Source organism: Belonocnema kinseyi, chromosome 3, assembly GCF_010883055.1.
Source record: "Belonocnema kinseyi isolate 2016_QV_RU_SX_M_011 chromosome 3, B_treatae_v1, whole genome shotgun sequence".
In the NCBI taxonomy this organism is placed as follows: Eukaryota; Metazoa; Arthropoda; class Insecta; order Hymenoptera; family Cynipidae; genus Belonocnema; species Belonocnema kinseyi.
Genome location: NC_046659.1, coordinates 134,680,013 through 134,704,366, shown reverse-complemented (window position 1 = coordinate 134,704,366; position 24,354 = coordinate 134,680,013). Strand labels below are relative to the sequence as shown.

The 24,354-nt window shown below is 29.9% G+C and overlaps 1 protein-coding gene across 1 annotated transcript in view; it reads right to left on the bottom strand.

Annotated features, from left to right (window-relative positions):
• LOC117169191 (glutamate receptor ionotropic, NMDA 2B) overlaps positions 1–24,354 on the bottom strand; it is a 241,455-nt gene that overhangs the window by 143,837 nt on the left and 73,264 nt on the right. The window contains exons 4-5 of the mRNA XM_033355418.1: positions 16,550–16,733; positions 16,011–16,149 (exon numbers count right to left, since the gene is read on the bottom strand). Of these exons, the coding sequence (XP_033211309.1) occupies positions 16,011–16,149; positions 16,550–16,733 (323 nt within the window). The remainder of the gene's footprint in view (positions 1–16,010; positions 16,150–16,549; positions 16,734–24,354) is intronic.

Below are 24,354 nucleotides of genomic sequence, written 5' to 3'. Positions count from 1 at the left end.
CCATTCGATGTAGCACACATTTGCTACTGGGAAAATTTGCTTCCAGAGCCTTACGTGTAGTTCAATAAATTTCTGTTAATTCAGGTTATTTTTCTGTTAAAAATTTTACGGTGAAGGTAAAATTTATATATATTTTTTAAATATACAGGAATATTGTTAAAAACTCATATATTTGCATCTGAAATTTAACTAATTAATTAAAAATTGAAATACTGTGTTCAAAATTAATTTTTAGGGTTCAACATTTATCTCTTTGCTGAAAAATTTAACTATTTTGTTGAAAATTCTTATCATTTTTGGTTAAAACTTAATTTTTTAAATTAAAATTGAGCTATTCCATTTCTTGTACAAAATTGGTATCTATATAATAAACTTTAAGCAGAATTTTTCATCCCGAAATATATATTTTCAATTCAAAAAATATAATTCAAAACTTTAAATGAATGAAACATTTAACCTTGATACTAACATTTGATTACTATTGGGGATTTTTTTTATTTGGGAAATTTCTAGTTCCGATACTTTAAAATTCGAAAATTTTTTGTCATGATTTTTATTATTTAGAAATTTTGATATTCGGTAATATTATAAGCGATCGGACATTTTGTTATTCGGGAATTTTTCTGTTTGGTGATATCATAAACTTTTTTGTAATTTGATTATTTTTTTTTCAATTCGAAATTTTCATATTTTAGCAATTTTTGCATTTCAGTAATTCTATAATTTTGTGTTTTTTTGGGATTTTAAAGTCGTGCTATCCCGAGAAATAAAAATTCCAACACTGTAAAATTGCCAAAAAGGAGTATTCAAGAAATAAAATGATATAATTACCAAAGAAAAATTGACGAGTTTTAATATATCCAATGCTGCAAAATTCCCGATTCCAGAAAATCGTTGAATTTAAACAATCAAAAATTTGTTTTATTGAATGCCGGTTATTTAATGACAATGCAATAATAAAATATTTTGTTAAATTTCATTTTGAACTTTAATCTATTTTTAAAAATTATATCATGAATTCAGAATAAAAATATCAAACAAATATATATTTTAATGAAACATAACAATGTAAAAGCAAGATTTTGATTGTAAAAACAATTATCGAAAAATTCTTTCCACATATTCAAACCAAGTTTTGCATGATGATTTTTTACAATTATTGTTCAACAATCATACAAAAAATTTTTGCTTGAAATATTTTAGTATTCTATTTTAAGCAAATAAATTATTTGGAATAATTTTTATTTATTTTGAATCTTCTTGGGTGAACAAATTTTGTCTTTTAATTTTAGTGAATACCTTGTGTCGTTTTACAAAAAATATTTATTTGAAAAAATGTATTAAAATAATTTAATTTTCTTATTTAAAAGGTTATATCTTACGAAAAAAGAAGAAAACTAAGTGTCCTCTGAAAAATTATTCATGAAAAACTTGAATGAGTCTATTTATTTTTTTCATAGCTTGCGTTGTTTAACGAAAAATTAATCATTTTAGTTTATTCATTTACGAATAAACAAAAACTGCGCATACTATAAAACAGTAATAATGAACATTTGTAGCCTTTTTTTGGATAAACAAGTTTTTTTTGTAGCTCATGTCGTTAGTCCAAAAATTTAATTTATTTGTAATTTTTAATATTCTTTTTTACGAATAAAAAGAAACGCTACGCGTCCTATCGAAAAGGGATTGTTAAAATATTTGTAGATCTTTTTAGGGCGCGTAATTTTAGTTGATTCAATTTTTTTGCATCTTCCATAGTTTAACCATAATTTGTTATGATGATTTTGCAGGGCCTTAAAAAATTAACGTTCCTTTTTTCTAGACTTTGGTTCATATCATGCGTTTTTTGGGTTAAAATGTTCATTTTAGTTTTTTTTTGGATTTTGAAAATGCTTTAACTCTGATAATTTTCTTTTTATAGAAAGGTCATTAGAATAAATTGTTTGAGTTTCTGACTACTATGAATAACCGTTCATAGAATTCTGAAATTCTGAACAAATGTGGTTTCAAAAAGTTGAGGTACGATCAAATTTTGAATTTTCAACTTTTCGGCGAAATCAAAAAAGTTATTATTACGATCTTGTAGGGCTTTAGGAAATCAAGGTTTTTCTTTTCTTCGCTTTTTTTCATAGCACGCGTTGTTTGGCTTCAAATGTTCATTTTAGTTTGTTTTTTTGGAATTTGAAAATGTTCTGACTCTGATGATTTTCTTTTGAAAGAAAAAAGTTATCAAAATAAATTGTTTAGGATTCTCAGTACTATAAATAACCGTTCATAGAATTTTGAAATCTTGATAAAATGTGGTCTTAAAAATTTTGAAAACGTGCTCACTTTTTGAATTTTGATCCGAAATAGCTAGTTCACGAACATCGTCTTTCTTTTTAAGACTTCAAAAAGTATGCCAAAGCAGAATCCAATCTGATCAATTTTTTCAAAGTCATCGTGCCTACAGAATACAACAGACAAACACCATCGTAAAAATAATTTTTTCCGGCTCAGTGCGTCTTAAAACGTGAAGATTTTATGAAAACCGCCGAAGTGAAATTTTACATAAAACCAATACCTTCTCATTAGATGAGAATGTAAAAATTGGTGGGGTGCTATTTTGGAAAATCGAATATTTTATTTTCAAGTTTCACCTTTCTTATTTCGAGGAATTATTTTTAGCAATATAGATTTTTCTGTAATTTTTACATACATTTTGGATGTATTGAAATAATTAACTTTTCTATTTTTAATCCAATTTTTATTCGACAAATTGTAAAAAATTCGATGGTATCAAATTTCATGTCAAAGACAAACCATGTCTACAATTGTTTTGAATTGACCCCTGAACCCATTATCAAGTTTCCGCTTCGGGCAATAAGCCAAAATGCCATGTCTCCCATCCATTAAAATATAATATGTATGGAAATATCAAACTCAGAATCCGGAATTTAATTCATAAAATAAAAGACAAGTAAAGCAATTATGTTTTAAACTTTTCTTTTATATCAAAAAATTTTTTTTGACAGGAAATTCACTCTTCTGTTAAAAATATAAAAAAAATTTGGTTCAATTAAACAGTTCTTTTTATTAAAAATTTTGAAAAAATTGTGGAGTTATCAACAATTGCACTTTTCGTTTTAAATTCATTTTTTTCTATCAAAGATTCTTCACTTGAGTTCAAAATTTACCATTCTTTCGATTTTTCAAAATTTGTAAGTCGGCAATAAGGAAACGCAACAAGAATGCTTTCGAAAATTTTGCGGCACACCTATTTTGTGAAAAAAAATCTTCAGAATGTTTATAACTACAAAGTAGATTTAGCGAAAATCTCGTTGAGAGCATTCAAGCATCGGACGCTTAATGAAAGAAGAGAAAGCAATTTGCAGATGAAATTTAAATTGACGGAAGTAATATATTTCCTTTTTCCTTAGGACTTTTTTCTACTTTAGATTTTTTTACAATTCCATTTTAAAAATGTCGCAGTGCTTTTTACGATACGGATTCGTTTACTATCGTTCAGGGTTTCGTGGAAATTTGTCAGCGAGCCAAGTTGAAGTAAAGTTAGTACAAAAAGAAATTTGAGTGAATCGACGGTGCAGAGTTTATTTATTTTTTATCTAACATCCAATTTAAAAATATTAACAATTAATAAATTATTTATCAAACAAATGTTGAAACATTAAATTTTGACCAATTTTGAAAGAAGTGTTAGTAATGAATAATTATGAATAAGGAGAGTTTGTAATAAAAAAATAAAATTTGTTGATCTATTTTAAATGAAAAATGTTCCAAATCAAACAATTTTAGATTAAATAAATTGAAAAAAGAAACAATATGGTATCAATAAATGGTATCACTTAAAAATCAAAGTATTCTTCGAAATTTTATGAAATAATTTGAGATTATATAAAATATTTTCAAATTTTTGTTAGAATTAATTTTTTTAAATAGAAAAATAATTTTTTATTATTCTTGGAATCTAAAGAAAATTTGATTCTTCCTAAATTGGTGAAAATCCCGTCAAATGAAAACTTATCTTAAAATCTTCTTCAAATTCATAATAATTTTTTTTTTAATTTTAAGAAGACATTTGCAAATCTCAAATAATATCCTAAAATTCCTAAAAAATTTTATACAATCAATTTAGAAGCATTTTAAGAATTTTGAATTATTTGAACGGAATAAAATAATTGTTCTAAGATACAAGAGGGAATTGTAAATTATTTTTTATTTTGAGAAATTAATTTTGAAAGGCAATTTTTTAGATTTTATGATTTTTTAGACATAACAATTCAAAATATATTTACACATTTTGTAAGCTTTGGAAGATAATAAAAATATTTTAAACATGATAAATTTCTGAAAATATATAAAATATTTTTTAATTTCTTTCGAACATTCTACATATATCAATTCATCTTGCTTTAGTAGAACCTGCTTTAGATAATTAAAAATTTGGTTGTTATATTAAAAATATAACTATTTTGTTTGAAATTAATATTCTTTATTAAAAATTCAACTACTTGGTCTGATCTTTCGTTTTTTTTTTATCATTTATCATTTTTTAATCAAAAGTGAACTGCTTGTTTAAGAGTAATTCTGCTTTTGTTAAAGATTCAACTATCTCCTTTAAAATTTATCTGTTTTTAACTATTTTGTATGAAATAAATTTTTTTGTGGAAAATTATATTTTCAGGTTGCAAATTTAACTTTGCAATATATAAATTGTCTTTTTTGATTGAACAGTTGACAATTATGTTGAAAATTGATGTATTTCGTGGAAAATTTGTCTTCTTTGGTAGTAAATTAATCTTTATTATAAAAAAATACATCGCTGATTAAAAAAAATTTAACTATGTGGTTAGAAAATACTCCTTTTTATGTTAAAGCTCAACTTTTCAGTTGAGTGGAACGACTTTGTTCAAACATAATTTTTTTGAAATTTAATTGTTAGAAATTTATCTTTTTTATTGAAAAATAGTTTTTCCTCATCAAAAATAAATTTTTTATCTAAAAATTTAGGTATGAAAATTTAAAATAAGATCGAAGTCTTTAAAATATTCACACTCCACTTTCGCACTTACATCACCCTCTTAGCCATAAATGGTAGGGAAAAAACTTACCGCCTTAAGGAGGGAAGTTTTAAGTATCTCACGACAGAAAACTTTAAGGAGAAAGACTTTAATTCAGAAGGGTGCTACATAAAGAGATTTTTCCAAAATTTCTTGTCGCTAACGAAAGGCTTTCATGCTACTGCTATTTTTTAATTTTTTAAAAATATTTCCCACGCACCTTTCTTTTTTATGCTGCTATTTCAAATTATAGAAACTAGAAAACATTGTGGGAAAAAATAAAGTAGTTAAGAGATTAGGAAGGAGTTTGGGAAAATAGAAAGCGTCATGGGTATAAGAAAGGGACTTGAAAAATATAAAGGAGCGTGGGAAATATTAATTAATCCTGAAAACGAATAAATTTAATTTTAATCATTATTGCACCCTGAAAGGTTTTTTCGAATGAGCTTATCATTAAGACCTTTTAATTTAAATTTAAAGGGTCATGGCTATAAGAAAGGGACTTGAAAAATATAAAGGAGCGTGGGAAATATGAATTAATCCTGAAGACGAATAAATTTAATTTTTATAATTATTTCACCCTGAGACGTTTTTGCGAATGAGCGTATCATTAAGACTTCTTAATAATTTTCCACGCCCTTCCATGTTACGGACGCTTTTTTTATATTTTTTCACATATTAATCTTTTTTTCTAAGGCTATTTTACATTTTCCTATGCCCCTTGCTTTCTTCCAACGCTATGTCACCCAAGGGAAAATATAACGGGGCGTGAAAAGATATGAAAAAGAGCATGGAAAATTTTCAAATAGCGTTCTAAAATAAAGTGACATGGGAAACATAAAAGAAGCGTGAAAAATATGAAATATCTGTTTAATATATAAGCGAGCGTGAAAAATGTAAACAAAGGTTGCAACGTATAGATTTTCTCTGAAAAACTATGGGCTTTGATAAATAAATGAATATACTAAAAATATTTCATTTGATCGCAAGGAACATTTTTTAAAAACATCGTTTTTTGTCTCAAAACCTTCTTTTGAACACTACATTACTTAAAGGAACGTCAAAAAAACAATTATTTTTTAAATAAACCACTTTTTTACAGCACTTTCCCCATAAACCTGTTTTTGCCAAAAAGGCGCCAAATAATAAAATTAATGTGCAGAATTTCCGAAAACAAAACCCAAGATCCAACGAGAAAATTTGGACAAACACCATGAAATATTCTTATTTAAATTCGAAAAAAGCTAGAACAATGTTTCCTAAAAAAGAAAACAAAATCTTGTTCGAACAAAAGAAAAAGAAAGGAAAGAAAAATGAAATGCCTGCCGTTTTTTAAAAATAATATTTCAGATAAATATTTAAAATTGAATGATTAAAAAATGTCGAAAGGGAAAATGATGTTGGCAACCATTTTTTTTGTTGCATACCATTTTTTGTTTCTAAATTAAAATTTTCTAACTCTTGTCCATAAAAGAATATAGTTTACATATTTTTGACTATATTGTTATATGTTTAAAATTTTGTAAAATAATAGTTTAAAAATGGTGAAAAACAAAACAAAAATTATTCCTAAAATTATTTTCTCTCCACTAGTGGTTATTCTACATGTAAAAATAAACATTTTTTTTATTGCCAAGTTGGATTTTTATAAATAGATGAACTTTTGACCGCAATATAAAACTTTTTACAGAGGATACTTTTTTTAACTGATAACGGAAAAGTTAAATTTCCAGATAAAAAAAATTAAATCAGATAAAAAGAAATTAAATAAAAATATTTAAATTCTCTGTCAAAGAGCTTAAATAAAAAAGGAAATTCATCCAATAAGTCAAAGTTACTAGAAAAAAAGACGAATTTTAATTTAAATAGTTAAATTCCCAAATCAAAAAGATCATTTTTCATTTTAAAATATTAATTTTAAACTAAAAAGGTGCATTTATAACTAGAAGGATACATTAGTTAAAACAATTTAAATTTTCACTATGATTGTCCGACATTCTACCAATGGAATTTGCAACTAAAAAAAAGGAATTTTTAATACAAAAATTGAAACAAATTGGAATTTCTCTTTAGTTTCTATTAATTTAGTTTGCATTTAGACAAAAAAAATGAGAAAAGAAAAAGCTTTTTGAAAACTCTTTTGGCCTATAAAAGATGTAGATTTGAAAAATATAAATATAAAAGGAAATATCGTTACTTTTTTTAACAATATTCTACAAAATATTAAATCTAACATTTCTAAATAAATTTCCTTAATTTAAAATAAATCATTTTATGTTATGGAAAAGAGGGAAAATGGGGGAATATGGAAAAGAGGGAAATGGAAAAGTGGGAAAAGAGAAAAATTAAAGGGGAAATAAAAGAATAGAAAAAAGAACAAGGATTAAGGGTCCGGAAAAGTGAAACAGGGGAAAGGCAAAAGGGTGGAGAGGGAAAAGGGAAACGTTAAAGTGAAATGATGAAAATGAAAAAGGAATGGAAAATAAGAAAGAGGAAAGGGTGAAAATAAAAAGGAGGATAGAAAAAGAGTAAGGGGAAATGAAAAAAGATAGAAAGATCGAAGAAAATGGGGGAAGGAGGAAAAGAGGTAAATTAAACGGGGAAGGGAAAAGAGGCGAGCGAAAAATTAAAAGGGAATAGGAAAAAGGAAAAGGGAAGGAAAAAAGAGAAACGAAAACGGGCGAAAAGGAAAAGAAAAAGGATAAAGGAAAATGCGGAAATAGAAAAAAAGGAAAGGAAAGTGGATCAGAAAATGAGGAAATTAAGAAAGGGGGAATAGTAAAAAGGGAAAGTGAAAAGGGAAAGAGAAACGGTAAAAGGGATTAGTAAAGGGAAAGGAAAATGCAAGGGGGAATGAGAAAGGGGTTAAGGGGAATGGAGATGGGAAATTGGAAATGGGAAAGGGTAAAAATAGAAAGGGGAATAAGGAAAGAGAAAGGTAAAAAATAAAGGGGAATGGTTGAAAAGGAAAAGGTGGAACGGAAAAGGGAAATGGTGAAGGGGAATAAGAAAGGGGAAAAAAGGTAAAGTGTGTATCAAGGGCGTAAGGTCTTTTTTTCTTACACCCTTGATACACCATGTATTCTTTCATCATAAGGAAAATGTTGAAAACAAAGATTCTGTCAGTTCCAGTTTAAATAAATGAAAAAAATTAATAAAAATGTATTTAAAAAATCAAAAAAATTAATTACAAAATTTCAAAGTGATTAGAAGGGTTTTTCTACTTAAAAAGGAATGAAACTTATATTATGTAACCTATTGAGGTATTTTTACAGTTATTGTCAAAAAGGTCTACGTCGCCTAATTTTTTTTCTCTTTTCGTAACTTACTAGATACCATCAGGAAGATTTTTGCAACATTTGTCTGTTTCTTGCACTGATCAATGGGATAAAAATATCTCGCAAGGACAGACTTAATGCGTTTATAATTCATGAGATAAGAAATATAGCATCTTTTATGTACGTTAATAAGATACGAGAATAATCATTTGCAGCACTGCAGACAAAATTCTTCATTATTGCAGTATTTAGGTTTTTCTAAGTTTTAAAAAATGACGATCTTTGCTACTCTGGTTCTAATACTAATGACGATTTTTAATTCAATTGGTAAGTATAATAAATATACAGGAACCCCGCCTAAATCTTCGTTCGGTTACGTTAATATTTTACCATAACGCCAGTCCTCTGTGTGCTGCAAATTCGTTTTCTTTGAGAAATTTTGGCTTCAAGTGAACATTTTTCTCTCTCTTATCATTACATAAACAACCCCTAGACCTGATGTAAAAATGAATGATCCGCGTATGCCAAACCCATTTCGTTCCATGAAGTTTAGCTTCAAAATAACATTCCACACTATTTAAGCATCACCTGAACACCTTGCCCACCTGATGTTGAAAGTGAATGATCTAGATGTGTCAAAAATATTTTCCTTTAGGGAAATTTAGCTTTAAATAATTAATTTCCACTCGTTAATCTTTAACTTAATAGCTTGCCGACCTAATATTCAAAGTCAATGATCCAGGTATCTCAAACGCAGTCTATTTAATGTGAATAAACACATCCCAATCTTTAATTGTTATATCAACATATTTTCAACATAATTTTAATAGTAAATGATCCAGGTGTATCAATTGCCGAACTAACGTTAAAAGTGATTTATCGAGGTTTGTCGAACGCATTCTCCTCAAAGAAATTTGGCTTCGTATGAATACATTCCCTTCTTTGATTGCTATATAACATCTTTCAGATCTAATGTTGAGAGTGAATAATCCAGGTGTATTAAATCCATTTTCTTCGACAAAATTTGGCTGCAAGTAAGAATTTCACACTCTTTGATAATACTTGAACATCTTGTCGAGCTAACATTAAAGAAAAATTATCCACTTGTGTCAAACGCATATTTCTCAACAAAATTTTGCATTAAGTAAACACTCCTCACTCCTTGATCATTAATTGAACATCTTGCCGACCCAATGTTTAAAATGATTTATACAGGTATGTCGAACGCATTCTCCTCAAAGAAATTCGACTCAAAATAAACACTTACTATTCTCAAATTGTTATTTCAGCATCTTGTCGACGTAATGTTAAGATTGAATGATCCAGGTGTATCAAATGCATTTTCGCCCAGAGAATTTTACTTCAAGTTAATACTTGCCACTCTTTCATCATTATCTAAACATCTTGCTGAACTAGCGCTAAAAGTGAATAATTCAGGAGTGTTGGACGCATATTACTTAAGGAAGTCTGACTTCCAATAAGCATTCCCCGCTCTTTGATCTTAACATGAACATCCCAAAAACCTGACGTTAACAGTGAGTTATCTAGGTGTGTCGAACGGATTTTTCTTTAGAAAATTTTGCTTATATTAAAGACTCCTCTCTCTTGAATCATTACCTAAATATAATACCGATCTAGTGTTAAAAGTAAATGATGCAGGTGCTTTAAACGCATCCTCCCCGAGGAAAGTTAGCTTCAAATGAACCTTTCCCATGCTTTAATCGTAATGTCAAGCTGAAGGGATGGCCAAATGTAACGATTCCATTAACTATTTTTGCCAGTCTGATCTTTTATTTTCCTAATTGATCATTTTATATTTTTTGTTTGTTTCATTCCTCATATCATTCACCTGGTTTTGCTCTTTATTAACAGCTTTTTTAACTATATACACAAACATTCGTGTTACATTTTCAACAGTTATTTCCGTATCCTCACTTACATTTCTCTGTCCCATTTTCAGCATTATCCTTTTATTTCTGAATTACTCTTTTACCTCTGCTTGCCAATTACCACTTTCGAAGCTTTGTTTTGGGGGGTTCGTTGCGGAACCTGCATTGTATCTTGCCTTAAGTTATTTAGAAAAATGTAATCATCTTTTTTGTTGCAGGGTTAAGTTTACAGTTTGATTGTTTGCCCAATGATGAGGCTATTCCTGGTATTAGCCGTTGTGACACTTCTAATTCTCCTGAAAAACATTCTCCTGAGAGGTTAAGTTCCAGGTCTCCTCCTGCCAGGCATACTCCTGGCAGATTTCCTCCTGTCGCATTTTCTGATACCGACTTTCCTTCTAATGGATTTTCTCCTGCTGGTTTTCCTCCTGCTGAGTTTTCTGCTACCAGATAATATTTTTCGTACGACTCTTCTTCTTCAAGACATCCTCCTCTTCCTACCAGAGTTCTTATTCCACCTGCCATGCTTCCATCTTCTGACAAACGTGGATATGGACCAGAGCATCTTGAATTTATTCGACTTACTTGCAAAACAAATCGACGCCGAATATACCAACTTCAAAGATACACTTTTCCTGCTGATACGCAAATTAGATTAGGAGCAGGACGTAAAAAAAAGATCCTATACCAACTCAAGAACAAATCGTTGCATCAACATCTAATGGTGACGTCTTTGCTACATTAGAGAGTCAAAATGTTCTTACGGGAATGTACATCCATCATAATAAAAGGGCGAAAATAAACATAGACAGCGGCACCGTGGCTACATTAACACTAGAAGAAATCGCTGAAACTCCAGTAGGCTCAGGTCGTCCAATCACGAAAAGTTTTCATATAAAGCGGTTAAAATATTTGTAATCCGCAATCCTACGCAGTTAATTTATTTTTCAACAAAAACTTAGATATAAAATACCATAATATTTGTGATCCAACGTCGGACTGAAATATCACGTAATGTCGTAACCAATCCTTTACACAACAAAATACAAAGAATCGTCTGGATTTCCTTAGGAGAGTATTCTTGCAGGAAAATTATCGTATACCAATGTTGGTAATTTTCTAAAAAGTAGGACAAGAGGCATTAAAAATTACTGATGATTTTAAAATACAAGAACTTGATCCCTGGTAGAGCTATTGAACTTCTGGGATAACTTATTCTCAATTTGAGCTAAAAAATGGAAAATACCCTTTTTGAAATTTTTTTTTAAATTTTCGAAAGATGTTAGCTTGTATCTTTGTAATGAATTAAGTTTAAAGTAAAATTTCACTGACCTTACTATTTATGCCCCCAATAAGTTGATCCTTAGCGAACAATTGAAAAGAAATAGTTTTTAGGAAAATTACCATTTTTCATGTTTCGCTGTTGAAATTTATTACTTAGTTTATTAAAGTAAAATTTATATTAGGTAAATCCAAACAAAAAGTGCTTTAGCCCAAATAGCATTTGAATTTTTGACTTTTGGAAATTATGATTAAAACATAAATGTTTCGAAAATTTCCGGCTAAAAGAACTAAATAATTTCCAAGAGGCTTTGTAGCTTGAACTGGTTTTGAATTAAGCATTCATGAATTAATCAGACGCAAAAACTAGCTAAATGAGGACTACAAAGATACCCTTTTCTGAAAAAAGCACGCTAAATTAAATTGGGAAAAAGAAGAAGGTACAGATGAAAGTTTTGAACGATACTCAAAGTCAGGCTCTTTATAGTGACCTGGAAGTTTCCATAGTGTCCAGAGGATTTTCAAAAATCAAACTCAATGCTGACCAGGTCTTGGAAATTGAAGCAGCATTTGAGAAAAAATCTATAGTGTTTAACCTGGAGAATTTATCCCAAAAATTGAGGATTGCTGCTTCAACAATATGATGCTTCCAGCTCAACCTGTTTCGACGAATTTTCCCGAACTTGGCTCGTTAAAGTTCTTGGCAAATTATGATTTCAGGTTTGAGCTAAGATCAAAGTGATCGTCAGAAAAGATCTTCGAAGGTCAATGAAGTCACTGGTTTGGTTTCCTGGTATATTTGTGGAATAAAGATCAGTGCTGAAGAGGATAGCAATTCAAAATTGACCTTAAAACAGGATGATGAACGATCATCCATGTTAAGACAGGTAGTCAAGCTGCCTTAATTATAATAACTGCAGAGCCAAGAATAGTCTAGAGTTTTTAGAAGACCAACCTCAAGCCTCACTGTATATTGAAGAAGTAATGATCACTTAGAAAATAAAAAGGACACCTGGAGCATAGCTCAAGGTCAGTTTTTGAAAGATATTAAAGGGTGAAATTGGAAGCTGAAATGAACACTAGATATCCCTTTTTCAGTAAGGATTTTATTTAGATCAACCTTTAACATTCTAAAGGTGTATCTGCTCTTTTAATCAGAGGTTTGACAGCATAACAAACGGAGTTTGACGTAATACAAGAACCACGGTCTTTCCAAGCCAAAATGAAAGGCTCAACAAATAAGAGCGGATCACTCATTTGTTATGGCTTTGAAAAAACAGCTAGAGTTGCACTTCATGTATGAGGTGCTATTAAATGTATTGAATTACTAAGTTTTTTAAATGGAGATTTGCTGGTAATAAAGGTCGTGCATCGCTAATGTCACAGGTGCCATTCTATGATGAACTTCTTAGCGTAAATGCTATTTGACTCCAATGACCTGCCACTATCTGAGGAGTAGAAAAATTCAAAGGACTATTGATGTGTTAAAGAATGATCATTGCTTATTAGATATAATGCTAAAGAACATCTTTCGACTTGGGACAGTAAAGACACAAACTTCAGGAGTAAGACTTTATTCGATTATCTTTTAACCACTAATTTATTTGAATCAGGGTAATAAGATAACCTTCGTGACATCTAGATGGCATAGGCTAATTGATTCAACCTTCTGTTTGAAAAGTACTAGCGTCACTTTCAAACGATGGTATGTATCGTCGGATACGTCCTTATCGGATCATAGACAGATATGCTCATTCTTTCCAGTAAATCAAAAAAAATTGGATCGTTTTTGTTACTTTTTATCTTAATAAGGCCGCACACAAAAATTCAGTAGAACCTTTATTATAATAGTTATAGAGATCTTTCTGATACTTCATTTTAAAAAAGATCTGGTGAGACGAAACATATTTTTAACTTCTATGATGCTTAATTCAAAAATCAAAAGCTCAATCATCTCTTTTGAAAATAAAAAAAAAATAAAATGCCACTTTTCTAGTACTTTTGTCCCTATTTGGACTTGTAAACATTTTAAATCAAAGTTGGCCCTTAAGTACTGATTTGTCTCGTAACTAATGCCTTAGCATAACCTTATCAGCAATCTAAATGGATCTCAATAGGAGGCTTTTTTTACTCGGGATTTCAACTTTAAGCCACCGGTTTTTCAAGACCTTGTAACGCTGTCATTATTGACATTATAAAAAAAATTTGTCGATCGAAAATTATATAGCAAATATTAAATTTTTACACAAAAGAAAACAAAGCACATTCTTTAAATTCTTTTTCCAAAAATTAATTTAAAAAAAAGTCCAAGACTGCAGTTGACTTTAGAGTGGAATGGTTTATATAAATTGTATTTATATCGGAAAGAATTGACATATAAACAAAAAAGAATATTATCTTTTAAAATAGCACGCTTATATTAAAATCTCACTCCTGCTGATTTTTCTTACTTTTTCATTTAATGATGAAAGGAGCCTCTCCATTGTAATTCTATTTTCGGTATTCGCAAAAAACCCGGATTTTATAGTATAAAGGTGAAATTGGCGAAAAAGAAAAATAGAGAAAGCACATTGTACAATTACAAAGATTAGTTAGAAGGACAACAGATAAAAGAAAATTAGAATAAAAATACACGATTTTCTCTATTGTTCTCCGCATGTGAGTGTAGAACCGTCCCTACAATGTTGTAAATTTCCGCACAAATTTAATTTGAAAATTGTTGCTGTTTATAAAAATGATTTTGGTAAGATTTTCGCAGTTAATACAAATAGAAATAATAATAATTTACACATACGCTGCAAAAAATAAATGATGTTTAACTGTTCTTTTTTTAAACAAAGATTTAAAAATACAATGAAATTATATTTCTCTCGATTTTAAGAACATTTTGCAAAATATTTATTATTTATACAAAATACTTCTTAAACACAGTCAGGTAAAAATAATTTTTGTAACATGCAGCTTCGTATTATACCAAGATAGGAAACAATTCTTTTCATTTTAAGGATCCTTTTTTTAAAATTTGTTGCTAAAAACATGTTTTTCTTAAGAATAATTCTTTCCGAATGAGTATGTATACAAAAAGTAAATAGCGTGGGCTTGTTACTTTATAAAATCTAGCAGAAAAATTTGTGCGCTATGCTTAGGGGGAAAAATGCTTGTTAAAACAGAAAGAAAAATTTTATATTTTGTACATTTTCAGTCATAATTTAAAGATTAATTTTACTTATAATTTTTGAAAAATAAATATTTAATGCAAAAATGTTGTCTTAAAACTTTCCATACCTTTTTCGGCTATTTTTACAAGTCCTTTGAAGTTTTTAAAATTCTTTTTATTCTTCTGTTAGAATAAAAAAATATTCGAATTTTCGACGGAATCTGAAGATAAATTCCTTGTTATGATTTAATCTCCTAAAATTCTTAAAAAGCTTTTACTTGAAAATCTCAAAACACGTACATTTTTCAGAATTTTTTACCCTTCTCAAGATTTAAATGTATGCAATTTTTAAATGCCTCATTAAATGATATGCGTGTTTCTTAAAGTTCTTTTCAAAATCCTTCAGGATTAAAAAAATTCCCTAAAATCTTCCAGCTGCCCTTTACACAATTTTGCAAATTTCTACAAGTAGGTTGAAAGGACTGGAAGTAGAAAAACTGAAAGGGAAATAAGATGAGGGGAAGTAACGGAAGTGAGGGGAATTCATGGGAGGGAAAGTAAGGGAAGTGAGGGTAAATACGGAGAGGAAACGTGCGGGTTGTGAGCAGAAATAATAGAACAAAAAGCAGATAGAATAAGGGAAAATAAGGGTAGGTGAAGTACATGTGAGAGGAAATATGGGTTAAAAAATAAGGGAAAGAAGGGAAATTAGGGGAAGGGAAACGAAAATTTAGGCGGGCAAGGTTGTAGGTGGTAGGGGGAAGTGAAATAAGCGGATGTAAGTGAAACAGGGGAAACTAAAAGAACAAGGGGAAAGAGAAGTGTTTAAGACAATTAAGGGTTATTGGTGGTAGGGGAAGCAGGAGAAATTGCGAAGACGTAGTATAATGGAAAGTAGAGGAAATTATTAGAAATGAGGGTTAGTCGGTGAGTATTGGCTAGAAAAGAGTAATAGGGAATGAGATGATTCTCTGTGGCAGAAAGTAAATAAAGAATTAGGGGAGTGAAGGAGTATCAAGTTGGGAGAGGTGAATGGTAAATAGAGTGGAAGGGAAGTAGTGGAATGTAGGTTGGGTATGGACAGGGGAAGTATGAAAGTTGAAGATGAAGTGAAAGGTTTTTCTGGTTCATGGGAGGGGAAAGAGGGACAATCAGAAAGTTGAAGTGTGACTGGCAGTAGGGTAAATTTTAGATTAAGTGAAGAAGAAATTAATCGTGAAGGTGAAATAATCAAGCTACAGATCCCAGGTGATGATTTCACGCCGGAGTAAATGTAACAATAAAATTTCCAAGATAAATATATATTTTCTTAAAATTAATTAATTCCTAAAAGAAAATCCCCTACCTCCTCCCACACAAGTTGCTTGCTCACTCCAGGGCGAAGATTCATGATTTTTAATTCTGCAGCTTTTAGAACACCATCTTGGGTGAACTCGATGTTAGGCTTACCGGGTTCCCCTTCTACAGAAACGTTTTTCAGGTACCTGAGAAATTGAAATAAATATAATTTTATGTTTGCCAATTTTTTAAAATTCTTCTAAGCATTTAAAGAAAATTATAATTATAAAGCCTTAAAAGCAAACTAAGATCAAATTTAAAAAAATAATATAGTTTAGGCTCGAAAATTAATCTAAAAAAAGTTTTTAAAAATTATGCATTAAAAACTTTGGTATCTAAATAAAATTTACGTTTCCCTTTATATTAAAAAACTACACGAACACGTGACGTGCAATTTATATGCTGGTGTTAATGAAAATGTTACTTGACATTATTATTATCTTTAGACTATAGATATTTCAACTTTATTGGTAAAAAAAGATCTTTAGGATAAAAGACCTCTCTAAAATTCATTGTAGATTTATTTCAAAAATAAAGGAAGCTTACTTGAAAAATCGGTCTCCAGTATCCCATCGTGATTCGCCTGGACCGTCGCAACTCAGACGAGTGTTCAATCCCAGATTTGAATTTGTGGGATCGTTTACAAAATCCTCTACTCCATAAGCATAGACTTTTATTGCCGTTGCAATTTCGTTCACCAAACTTGTGCTGCTCGTATCAAAATGAACACCTGCACAAATTAAAAAATATTCCAATTTTAATTGACATATTTCAAAATAATTTATATTTGCTGACATTTTCTGATAAATATGTATAAATAAAAATTCCTCATAAGAACATTGATTTCAGAAGGATCTATAATGAGCTCTCTATAATCTTTAACCTTTAATTAAATTTTTTTTATCCTAAAGCTTCAATATACTGATTAGGTCTTTTAATTCATTTCTCTCTATTTACTACTTTAAAAAACTTGTTCCTTTGTTCTACCCTTTTCTCCTGTATTTCCCTGGACAGCTATTCCGGCTTCCTTATTTTTTCTCTAGTATTCTTTTTACTTTTATACCACTATTTTCATCTTTTCAATTTCATTAACCTCTCCCGATTAACATCTTTATCTATTTCCTCAATTCTTCTATTCTCTATGCTGACTAATTACTACTTTTCACTCTTTTTTTCTTTATTGACTTTTTTGCATTTGTGTCTGGTCCTGATCTCCACCATCATTAATAGAGGAAAATGATCTTAGTTTACGCAAAAGCCTATCTCTGACCTTCTCATATTCTTCCTGGGGGGGGGGGGGGTTGAAGGTTCGCATTAAAAAAAAACTATTTCCTTTGTTTATCTTTTTGTATTGTTATACATTTCAATAATATACTCCCAAAATTTTAAGACGATCTGAGCAAAACTCTCGAATTTATCGTCTAGTTAGTCTCCGGTCCTTTAGCATTACAGCACTGACAGCTGCAGGCTTCTAAAACTTTCAACGCTTTTGTCTCAAAACTACTTTTTCAAAGTCGGTGTTTACTGCCATTTCAAAACTTCTTTACCGATTCAATTTAAACTTGGTACTCATTTTCTAAATACGAAATACCTCCCCCCAACGTTCAGTTAAACATTTTTTTTTCACATTAAGCGTGTTTTCACCTCCAAAATGGTAGACTTTTTCGTCGAAAATAGCAGGTTACACTTTAGATGTCCACCAACAATTTTTAAATGCAAAAAAAATAATCGGAGAACGCTGGAAGGAGGATTTAATGACACTTTGACAAAATTTAAATGGTTTCTGATTTCCGATAATTTGCAATCGAAATACAGTGAATACCGCGAATTGTTTTTTTCCAGGACATTCTCGGACAATATCTATGACTGGCTTGTTTTTAAATATTTTCAAATGAAAAAATTTAAGAATATTACCAAAATTATACTTAATAATGTACAAAAAGTTTAAATGCACTGGCTCAATCCATACACTTAATATAATTCCCCAAAATAGTGTTTTTTTAAGCTGAAACCTTTCCCCGCCGCTTCCTTAACTCAGCGTCAACGATAACATATTCTATTGCTGTTCCTTTTTTTATTCATATGAGTGTATTCTACTTCCCATATTCCTATATATTCCTGTTTAAAATTAGGCTCCCCAAATTTTTCAATGTATTAAGTAATTTCCTTCCATCTCTATTATTTTCTTTGGAATTTGTTCTAGACCAATCCCCTTTTTCTCGCATTCAGTTCCTTTAATTTTTCACTTCTTTTGCACAAAAGTATCCCTGTATGCTTAGTAGTAGCAGATACGAGCGTCCGAATCCAAAGGAGCCAGCGAAATCCCCCCTTCCACCTGCATCTGCCCTATCTGAGATAAAGGCACGCGCTGCCTTGTATTTGACGTGCAGAATTAGCGGCGCAGGTTGTATTTTTGGAGTTCCTGATTCCAAAATTTCTCGTATCTTTGGAGTTCTATATTATACCATCACTATCTTCCACGTCCCCTCTCTTTCTTCCTTCTTCCATTATTCATTTTTTTGTTCCTTCAGCCCATGCCCACCTTCTTATTGCCTATTAGATCTTTCCCTTTTAAAATTAACATTCCTTCTATTTATTCCATCGATAGCCTCTCCTCGGTTTTCTTTTTAAGAAAGAAGAATTTCAGTAAAAAATCCACCATTATTATTACAGGAAAAATGAATAATTTTACCGAATCAGGCAGGAATAAGAAAGGTATGGGGGTGCTTATTAATTTTTACTAGCTACATCTAATATTTTAAATCAAGTGGCCTAAAACGCATGATGCTTATGCAAATCCAAAGCTTTTGACGAAACAACTCTAAATTGTGCACACAAATTCTCTGGGTTCCCGGAGAGGTTCTAAGAGTATTACTAGGGGCGTGGCATTAAATAATATCGGTTTTCATTCTGACGTATTTGGTCCTGCTAGACACAATCATCCAAGCAGGACTTTTTCTTCAGGGTGATTCCCTTAAACAAGGTGGTTTTTTTAAATTACTATTTCGGAGCAATAATGACCGTGCTGTAGTAAAACCCGTCAAGCAATTTTCAACTTCTTCGAACTTCTACGTGTCTGTGGATAATATAGATTGCATTATTACCGACAGAGAAAGTTAGAAGTCAAACTTCTGCTGTAAAGCCTAAATGCGTCCGTCGATAATCATTATTTTCATAAACAAACTTTTTTCTTCCCCAAACTTTATGCAAAGCCAAAAACGATCCTTCAATATTTATTAACATTTCTTGCAAAAAGTTTCGCGTTATTTAAACTTTTATTTTTTAATACGGGTGAAAAAATATTGATTTTAGGACTGACTTGATCAGCTGTTATACACGTTACATGGCCTTGAAAAGAACTTGAATCAGTAATTTCTTTACATTAGCGAGAGAGGTTACAAAAAAGGGGTTCAGAACTCGCTATGGAGATAGATCAGTACAATTCTTTTTTATTTTTAGTGCAAAAAACAACGATTTCGTAATTTAATTATTGATAACAAGCTGACCGCAGCTTTTTATAAAAATAAATACATCTAATTACCTTTAAACAGTTTCAGGAAGAAGAATAAGTTATTTTTAATAAAAATAGAGATATCTGTAATATGACCTCTTATTCGTTGACATTAAACTAGAAACAGATTTCACGCATTGCCGACATTTTAAATAAAAATTTCAGCAAACAAATTAATTTTTGCAAGCCAATGAAATTTTCCAACTGCCCGGAATACTTAAAAAAATTAGAAGCAATCCAAGAGAGTATACGTGACATTCTCTACGCAGAGGTCGAAAAAAATAAATTTGAAAAAAAATTTCAATGTGATTTTCATTCGTAAACATTAGGTTCATTACCAATAAAATAAGAACTTATTAAAGTTTATCACGCTACAAATTCATATAAAAGGTTTGTTGAGAATTTTCATGTCCCTTGAAATTTTTAAACTCTTGAAAGTGCCTGAAAGTCTTGTGCAATACAATAAAATATTTTAAATCCTACAACATCTAATTAAATTACTGGAATCCTTTAACAATTGATTTTTAACCTTTTAAAATAACCTAAAATATTACAAATATGTTTAAAAGTTTTAAAAATTGTTGCAGATCTTATGAATTCAGAGAAATTTGAAAAAATACTAATTTAAATGAATCTAAAAATACTTTTTAAGTTGACAACGAAATTTACAAATAGTATAAAAAACTGATTTATAAAATACAAATATTTCAGAACTAAGAGCTTAAGGCACAGATAATTCATGAGATAAAAAATAAAGCATACATTGTATACTATTAAAAAGCCGCAGAATAATAATTACACGCCTGACTAATTTCTTAATAAATTCAGCAATCAGTTTTTACATAGTCAAAAAGAAGAAAATGAATATCTTTTCTGATTTGTTCCTCTCATTGGCGATTATTCTTCATTATTCTGGTAAACATAATAATTCCTGTAAATCTTGGTAATAGCGCAGAAATTTTTTAACTTTACGATATGTTCTGAAATACATCAAAACGCTAAGAAATCTGTTGAAATTCTATTTCAATCATAGTATCCACTCATAAATTAATACACAACCAAATATTGGCTTATTTTTTACCCCTTTTCTCTGCCATGTAACAATTTTTTGACAAATCGAAATTAATTTAAAAAAAAATAAAAAGTATTTTCTAATTGAGTTTGAACAACTAAATATTCAGATAATTGAATTTTAAGAAATAGCAATACTAAAAAGTTGGAAAAATTATTACTACATTAAAATTAAAATTTAATTTAAATTTTAATGTAGTAATAATTTTTCCAACTTTTTAGTATTGCTATTTCTTAAAATTCAATTATCTGAATATTTAGTTGTTTAAAATCAATTAGAAAATACTTTTTATTTATTTTAATTAATTTCGATAGCAATTTAGATGACTAAAACAATTCACTTGAAGATTTAAGCCTGGCTTAAATTAGACACCACTAGGACAAGTTTCAGTCATCTGTAATTCATGAGATAAAAATTGTGCTGCTGTCATAAAAAAAACATTAGAACTACCTTGTTTTTATCAGAAATGATTTATTTATCTTGCCTGATTCAAAATAAGAGAGTGAGTTTAATTAGGCTATCATGATTACGAATTGAGAATAGATCTCGAGATAATTTGTTCTTGAATAGCATATCTAAAATGATTTTTTTCAAATTCGCTTCCATCTACATTATACAAATATAAATGTTGCAAAAATAACCTTTCTGAAACTATCACATCTTAGCCCATAAGTCATATCACAAAAATGCTTTTTTCAAACATTTTCATGGTTGCAGGGGACTGTAATTCAAAAGCCCAAATCCTAATGCGTCCATGTTCTTCTTGCAGAGTTAAGTATACAGTTCGATTCTTTTCCTAGAAGTGATCCAATTTCCGGTGTTTCCTCTGAAAGAAACAGGTCAAGGTCACCTTCTGCTAGGTCTTTTGCTTACAAGCATTCTCCTGCCGAGTGGCAACCTGCCGGGACTTCTGATGACGAACTGAATCTTGATGAGTTTCCACCTGCTGAGTTTCATCCTATTGGCTTTCATCCCATCGAGTATCAGTCAGGCGTATCTCGTCCTGCCAGACCCAATTCTACAGACAATTCTTCCATTTCCGGGCCTTCTTTTACACGGTCAATAGTTCCACCTACCAGGCTTCCTTCTTCTAACAAAAAGGGACAAAGACTTGAAAACCTTCCATACATTCGGCTTATTTCCCGTCACAATCCAAACCGGGTATTCCAACTTCAAAGATACACCTTTCCTGCTGATAACCCACTTTTATTGAGATCAGGACTTAACAGCTATGAGCCTGTGCCCACCCAAGAACAAATTGTTGTATCAACACCCGATCATGACGTTTTTGCAATATTAGAGACTACCAATAGTCTTGCTGGATTCTATAGATACAGTAATGCACGGGCAAAAATAAATATGGAAAGTGGTGAGATTACATTGATGACCTCAGAAGAAGTCAGTGAATGTGCAGTCGGTATCCGACGTCCAATCTTAAAATATTTTCAGGTAAAGCGGTTATGAGCCGCAATCTTCAACTCCACAATTACAATATTTAAAATATATAAAACTAAAACATAAAATTGCTTCTGATCAAAAATTCATCAAAATTGTTTCTGAAAAACCATGAATCGGAAATTTATGCCTTTTGGTGAGACAATGATCCACTTTTTTCCTTTTTTAAGTTTGTTATTTTTTATTGCTACGATTTGGAGTACCCATATTGTAAAATTCCAAAAATATCATGTACTAAAAGGTTAAAAAAGTTAACCGCTTGGTTCTTATGATTATATATATAAATACAAATTCTTAAGATTATTAAGTAAACAAAAGAAATTTGTAAAGATTTCAGATATTTCAAATTAAAATTTCATCGCAAATATTAATTCTCGATCAAAAAAGATTAATCCTGAACGACAAATGTAATATTTGACATGTTAGCCAAAAATATTAAAATTAAAAGTAAAATACAGATAAATATAAATAAAATACGAGTTTCTAGCGAAATAGTGTGATTTTAAAATGTTCTATTATTATTTGAAGAAAAAAAATCAATGATAGTTTATATTATTAATTTCAAATTACAATGTATTTTTGAAGGTATGAGAAATTAGAGTCATTTTAAAATGTATCTGGGATCTGTGAAAGATTGGAAGAAATTTATAAACATTTAGAAATATTTCGAAGCTTGAAATTTGTTTTTAATCTCTTCAGGACTTTTTATATTTCGAAATATACTTAAAGCTGGTTTACTCCTCTCATCTACACTTAGTTATTCCCTTATCTGTTTTTATCTTTTTTTTTTAATTTTCCCATTAATCATAAAAAATTTTTTTTGGTATCTTAAAACCTTTAAAAATCGTGAATATCTTTTAAAATAGTTTATACATTCCCCCAGATTGAAAACAGTCTCTAAAATCCAATTTTTTAACATTATAACAAAATTTTAAATAGTATATTCAGCAAAAAATATACACGACACTATTAAAAAAATACCTCTGTTTAACTTTTATTCAGTATTTGTTTAAAACTAAAAATCGAAATAAAATTGGAACAATAATAAAGTGCTAAAACATTTTTTTCTTTTATTATTATTAATTATTACCTCGATCCCAGAAAACCGTGCGCTAAAAGTTGGAATTTTCAGATAAAACCGCAAATTGCCGGCATTAATCGGTGAGAAGACAGTTATAAATAACAATAAGTTATTTAAGAAATTATGTTTAGTTAAATTTAATAATTTACTACTTCGTTGCAAGTAAGTAGTTGAAGCAATTTGAAGAATTCTAAACAACCCGTTACCTTCTGTAGCCATTCTTACAGAAAATTGCAATAAGCAATATGATATTATGTAATTAAATTATTTTAAACATCTAATCCCTAGTCAAAAAAGATATAAAGTAGTAATAAGTAATATATTTTTTTCTAGTTGAGAACAAATTAAATAAGGGAAAGAATAAACAAAGTAATATATAAGTTATGATTATTTAAAAAATTATCTTATTGTTACAAACTGATAAAGTTAAATGATGTGACATTACTGATCATCTACCCTAGTCTGGTCCATGTGATTTTAGAAAAAGAAGACTTAATCTTATGAGGCTCATGAATTAAATTCCAGTAGATGATTTCAATACTCTCAACCAACTTTGGAAATTATTATAAACAATGGTCGACCTAATCATTTCATTTTTTTAATGCCTTCTTTTGTTCAATAGATGTTTCCTTGTGTGGTACAAGTAATGCTTACGGATTAACTTGGGAGGCTTTGGAGGACCTTTTGAAATGATCAATTCCAAGTTAAATGGGAAATACAAAACCCTAATCTTATTTAAAAAAATTATACTACCAGATGGAAATTAAAAAAGCTCTACTTTAGAATTCCTTTACCTTAAAATAAAGACGACATTGACAACATCGATACTGAATTAGTAGCTACTATCACTGATACTACTGATTTACCTAGACACCAGAGTGCTTTTAGGCACCACTGCTCTATTCTTTACTTTTTAATAAATTTTGACACAGGTATACGTGATTCAATTGTCAATGGTCAACATATTCTAACAGTTTCATTAGACGTCGACCAATTAAAAAAGTGCTTTAGCTGACGATCTCACATACTTCTCGAGTAGTAAAGATCTCCGTATTAAGCGAGAATCAATCCGGAGCTGTGAAAAACTGGTTCCAAATGTTTTAAAAACAAAACCTAATGTCCCTTATTTTCTAGAAAAAATTGCAATCATCAGGCTTCCACATTATATTTGGAAAACGATGAGCTGGAAGTAGAAGAAACGACAAAAAACTAGGGCTAAATTGACATCAGGC